General features: G+C 41.3%; 1 protein-coding gene across 2 annotated transcripts; it reads right to left on the bottom strand.

Moving 5' to 3' along the window:
* Positions 1-229: 229 nt before the first annotated feature.
* LOC131299114 (subtilisin-like protease SBT1.7) lies at positions 230-4,973 on the bottom strand. Of its 2 annotated transcripts, XM_058324687.1 has the most exons (3): positions 4,340-4,937; positions 769-2,543; positions 230-494 (listed from the first exon to the last, which is right to left on the bottom strand). In XM_058324687.1, the coding sequence occupies exons 1-2, from the start codon at positions 4,888-4,890 to the stop codon at positions 800-802; spliced, it is 2,295 nt and encodes a 764-aa protein (XP_058180670.1). In that variant the 5' UTR covers positions 4,891-4,937; the 3' UTR covers positions 230-494; positions 769-799. The 2 variants fall into 2 exon arrangements, with proteins under 2 accessions (XP_058180670.1, XP_058180671.1); XM_058324688.1 differs by lacking the exon at positions 230-494 and having other exon boundaries at positions 565-2,543; positions 4,340-4,973.
* Between the last annotated feature and the right edge of the window lie 275 nt (positions 4,974-5,248).

Here is a 5,248-nt window from a genome sequence, read left to right as displayed (position 1 = left end):
TTAAAAACGCCAGTCAAAATTATAGCTGCGTTTTTGTAATTGCGGCGGTTAGCAAAACCCCAGGAATGAGTCCTAGGCTGGCAAGATACTCCATTTCGGCGAGGTCTTTACCTGCATTTTAAAAAATGCTTGGAAAAAAGTTTTTGCTTCGATCATCTTCGGTTTTTGGTTATCTATATACAACCAAACAAATTTTTAAAAAACCACATAGCTAACCAAGACAACTTCAGGGTGGGAAATTTCAAAATCTTTCAATATGATTCATACATTGAGCTACATAACATCCCAACAAGGCAAATACATTTTGTCCACAATTCGCATCGACATAACTCGAAAGTACAACCAAGATACGAAAAAATTCAGTCGTTCTCCTGCCATGGAATTATTGTTTTGTTACAACCCTGCTTTGCTGGGACACCCCTAGCTAGTAGCTCAAATCTTCTAAAGGATCACTTGAATTTGAAATCAATCAAAGAGAAGCTGCATCTAGAGTTCTGAAAAAACAAAAAACATCATAACCACATATAGAACACAAGGGAAACAACAAAACTTATGAGGTAGAAATTTTGACCAAAAGAACAATATTGAAATGTTTCTTTCTAGTTTCAGAACTTCCTCGATCTGTCAGTGTTGGTGACTCTTCAACATGGATTGTTGGAATGGAACACATCCACGAAGTAGGAGTACAAGATAAAGGTTTATAAACATTAGAACGATAGCTTAAAAAAAACATCGATCAATGCCTCTTCGATGGAGCAAAGCACCAACCTAATCACAATCCCTTTCCTACTCCAATTGATCATCTCCAGCTAATCACAATCGAACTTCTAACAACGTGCTTTCCGTCACACCACTTGATACTTCCATAGCTAAATGAATTCAATATTGGCAGTGAACTAACAGTAAACTGCACCGTATACGACATCTTATCATTCACTTGACTAAAAGTTAACGAACTCGGCTCGACTATAATCTTAACCGACTCATTTTGCATATTAACAAACACATTGTAGGTCGCCGCTGGTCCAACATTCGTAAGTGTTCTTGTATATTTCAGTATTGTAGACCCGTTGCCGCTGCCACCACTTTGGAGAGGTATAGCGAAGGAAGGATAGTTGACATTAGTAACACTGTATTTGACTTTTGGGTCACAAGTGAAGTTACTCCTGGTTACTCTGTTAATCTCCGATGCGGTGTAATTTAAGGCACATAGGAAGCTCAAGTAATCAAGAACGTCCAAATCGTAGACGAGTCCAGGGTCGAGTGCTTTTACAGGGTCCACTTGCCCAGCGCCGTGACCGAATGGCGTAGACGGCTTTTCATCGGCACCATCTAAAAAGGGTTGGCCGTCTTCTTTGTACGTCGTGTATGCAGTGGTCATTAGGGCCGAGCGAATCGCAGCGGGGCTCCACTGCGGGTGGGCCCCCTTGAGCAACGCGGCGAGGCCACTGACATGGGCGCACGCCATCGAAGTGCCAGAGACTATGCTGAACTCCACGCGCCTGTCGTCTGATGCAGCCTGTGTGGGTCCCGCTTTTCCTGACCAACCCGCAATGATGTTAACGCCGGGCGCCATCAGGTCAGGCTTGAGTACTTCCGGCGTAATCGGGTTCGGCCCCCTTGAACTGAATCCCGCAACTACCGGCGACGGCTTGATCCCCAGTTCGGTTCCCTCGAAAACAATCGTGGCCCTCGGATTGGGATCTGAAAACAGGTAACTCTTTATTTTGTCGCCGGCCGTCTTTCCCACCGTCGTAGCCGGCAGTTGATCGGCTATTGCTATTTGTTCCCTCGTGTCAGCCACCAAGTTGACAAAAACCATCCCAAACCCACCAGCTTCTTTCACCGCTATCCCACTCTCTGCCCTGTTAAGTATCCAACCTTCGCAAAGCACAATTTTACCACGAACTTTTTCAGGCATCAAGGAGCCCACTCCACAAAGATTTCCGTCCATCCAATTACTCGCGTTTCCAGCATAAACGAAGGGTAGCATGTTCTTCGGCAACGAGGGACCTTTGTAGATTGACGCACCGAAGAATTTCACTCCGTTTCCGAGACTAACGTATGCCGGGAAATCACGGTCCAAGGTACTAGCACCGACGGTGGTGATCCACGGCGCAACGTTGAGGAGAGTAGCTGGATAGGGACCCAAGTTACCGGCAGCGCAAGAGACGAATATTCCGTTCTCCATTGCGGCGAAGGCTCCGATTGCAATCGTGTCTATGTAATACGGAAGCGCAAAGGCACCGATAGATAGGGAGATGACATCGACCCTCTCCTCGATGGCTTTGTCCATCCCTGCTAATATGTCGGAGGCGACGCAGCCGAGGAGCCAGCACACCTTGTACACTGCGACCCTCGCACGCGAGGCCATTCCCCGCGCGGTTCCGGGGGCATAGCCGAATAGGCTGACACCGGCGACGGATGAGCCGGCTGCTGTGGTTGATGTGTGTGTCCCGTGACCGATGTCGTCTCTTGGCGATTTTGATTGCAGTGTTTCGTTGATTGGACCAATGAAGACTTCATAGCCTTTAGAGAAATACCTATTGTAGATGTATTAGAGCAATTACACCGTTAGATAAAATACCTTGTGAATAGTTTACAATTTTATTTTATCTATCAATTTTTTCTTTTACAACTACATCAATACTATTTATTTTACTTAATATCTAATAAATATACATTTTCATCTTCTTTTTTTTCTTTTATCATTTTTTGAGCAATAAAATCAGAGCGCAAGTTTTAAGTCCAAGCCAAATTCTTTTTCTACTAGATCATCTGGTTCATGAATCTTGATGCTGGAGGGAGCAGGGGGGAATTTCAGAGGCGTCTGGATTTAGATCACGAAATCAAAAAACCCACAAGTCTCTCTCTTTCTCTCTCCGAAACCACTGTCAAACCCACAAATTGAACCCATAAATCAAACCTCAAACCCACCAAGGACGTGGAGATCATGTTTTGAGATCGTAGAGCTGTTCAACCCATTTCTCCTCGACCAGCAGATGGAAAAGAGAAGGTGAAGAAAAAGAAGTGCCAAGCAGGAGCCCGAGAGAGAGAGAGAAACAATAGTACTCCGTATTTGTCTATTTGACCGGATAACTTGTGAATAGGAGTTTGGTACTTGTAGCAAAGATTTTTGGCAGAGGTAAAATCGCTTCTTGTTTACCTAATCCGCTGCAGCATGATTTTCTAAGTTTTGCTTAGTTACTTTACCGAAAATCTTTCTTTACCGATGCTGATATTGTTGCTCTTACATAGTTAAAAATCCATCAACTTTTTGAGTTACCTGACGAGAGTATCTAAAAAATAAAAAATATGAATCCAACTTTGAAAACACTTTAGAAAAGTGAAAAGCTATTACTACAACTCGAGACAAATAGAGACGGTGTTTGAGAGTGCCTACTTTTTGACTTTTTATTTTTAATTTTTTGATTTTTTGATTTTTTATTAGTTTTTTGGTGAGAATGTTGTTTGAATTTGATAAAGTGTTTTGGAAGTTTACTTTTTGATTTTTGATTTTTAGCTTTTTGGCTTTTTGAATTATGATCATAATATATTTTGAATCCTGGTAGATGTTTGGATAAATATATACAGAATGTATTTCGCAAGAGGAATAGTGTTTAGAAGATATATGATGAAAATAAATTTGGCTTAATTTTACCATGTTGCCCTTTGTTGTTTGCTAGTGTATTAAAGATGTATGAGTAATGCTTTTTACTAATTTAAATTTATATTTAAATTTATATAGTTTTTGGCAACTAAATTTTTCCAGTCTTGAATTTTTTACTTGGTAATTGAAAATAATTAAATATTACCATGTAAGTACTTTCATAGAAATAAGAGAACGATTAAGTTAAGGAATCACTAAAATAATAACAAAAATAACAACAACAAAAAAGCGCACAAACTTTATTACTGTATGAAGAAACAATTAGAAGTGCCAATTGAAAGAAGAAGAAAAAAAGAACAAACAAAATGTACTCCTTATACTACCACTAGTTCCAACACATAAGTGGGGGTATTTTCGTAATCTAACAAAAAATGGGATAATCCAATAATGCAAAAAGCTCGTCTGGATCAGGTTTTCACTTCTCCCCTCCTTAAGCAAAATGAGTGAAATCATCCTGCCAAATTTCATTTTGAAAATGAGGTGCCAAACACCCAAAACAGCAAAACTCAATAATGAAAAGTAGGTACTCAAAATGTGTTTTTCAAAACACATTTACAAAATGAGCTGTCAAACACTGATAATGTGAAAAAGGCAAAATTGGGAATGAGAAAAGGAAGTCACCATAACACCCCCCGAATGCATACTTCTAATTTTCTATGATACATATACCTTGCTCCAATCAGCTTGCGATTACAGTTGGATGAAGTGAAATTGGTGCCAGACTCACATACCCCCTTCCAACTCCTAGGAACAGGCCCCATTCCGCTGTCGTTGAAGCTCTTGCTTTCTGGCCAGACGCCGGTATCCAACACTCCGATGATAACATCACTCACCGAGTCGGAGCCGGGGAGCAAATCAGTGCTCTGGTAAAGGCCGAGGAACTCAGGCGTCCGAGTCGTCTGAAGCTCGTACTTCACTTCGTCCAACACGGAGACAACCCCGGGTTGTGTTTTCATCGACTGGGCTTCGTCCGGTGTCAACCTCGTCGAGAACCCATGCACAACATTGTTGTACTTGTAGAGCATCTCGGCTGAGTTGGACACCGATTTGAGCGATGATCGGTACCATAGAGTACTGTCGTCGCGGAAACTCGACGGCATTTGGGATTTCGCCATGTGGACTATGTAAGTTTTTTCTTGTACATGGTTCTTCTTTACCACTGATGCCACAGACACTTGGCCGAAACACAGAACAACCACTAGCAGTAAAAGAAACTTCATATTTGCTGTATAGTTATGTTAAATTGAAATGTACGTAGCAAAGTATAAACTTCTCTCTCTCTCTCTCTCTCTCTCTCTCTCTCTCTCTCTCTCGTAAATATATATAGAGAAACACAACGACTCAAAGTGTTGTGCAATGACTGCAATCATGGACGTCAAGTAGGCCAAAAAAAAGGACAAACATGTGAAAACCTTATAACCATCTTAAAATCAATTGACAATGAGTGGAAAGATCTCAAATGTTATTAAGTGATCACTCATTCCATTGCTAAGCAATGTGAGATTTTATTTCCTTAACAGAACCAGGTTGGCTTGAGATTTTTCAAAACAGAAAACGAGCCGTGTGTACGTTTCATCA

This window comes from Rhododendron vialii, chromosome 8a (assembly GCF_030253575.1).
Source record: "Rhododendron vialii isolate Sample 1 chromosome 8a, ASM3025357v1".
Lineage (NCBI taxonomy): Eukaryota > Viridiplantae > Streptophyta > Magnoliopsida > Ericales > Ericaceae > Rhododendron > Rhododendron vialii.
This window is presented reverse-complemented; position numbering and strand designations above follow the sequence as displayed.

Excerpts from the sequence above, each read along its gene's own strand:
- LOC131299114 (XM_058324688.1), bottom strand. The coding sequence starts at position 4,890 with ATGAAGTTTCTTTTACTGCTAGTGGTTGTTCTGTGTTTCGGCCAAGTG. Across the intron at positions 2,544-4,339 it reads CGCAAGCTGATTGGAGCAAG|GTATTTCTCTAAAGGCTATG; the intron begins GTATATGTATCA and ends CATCTACAATAG.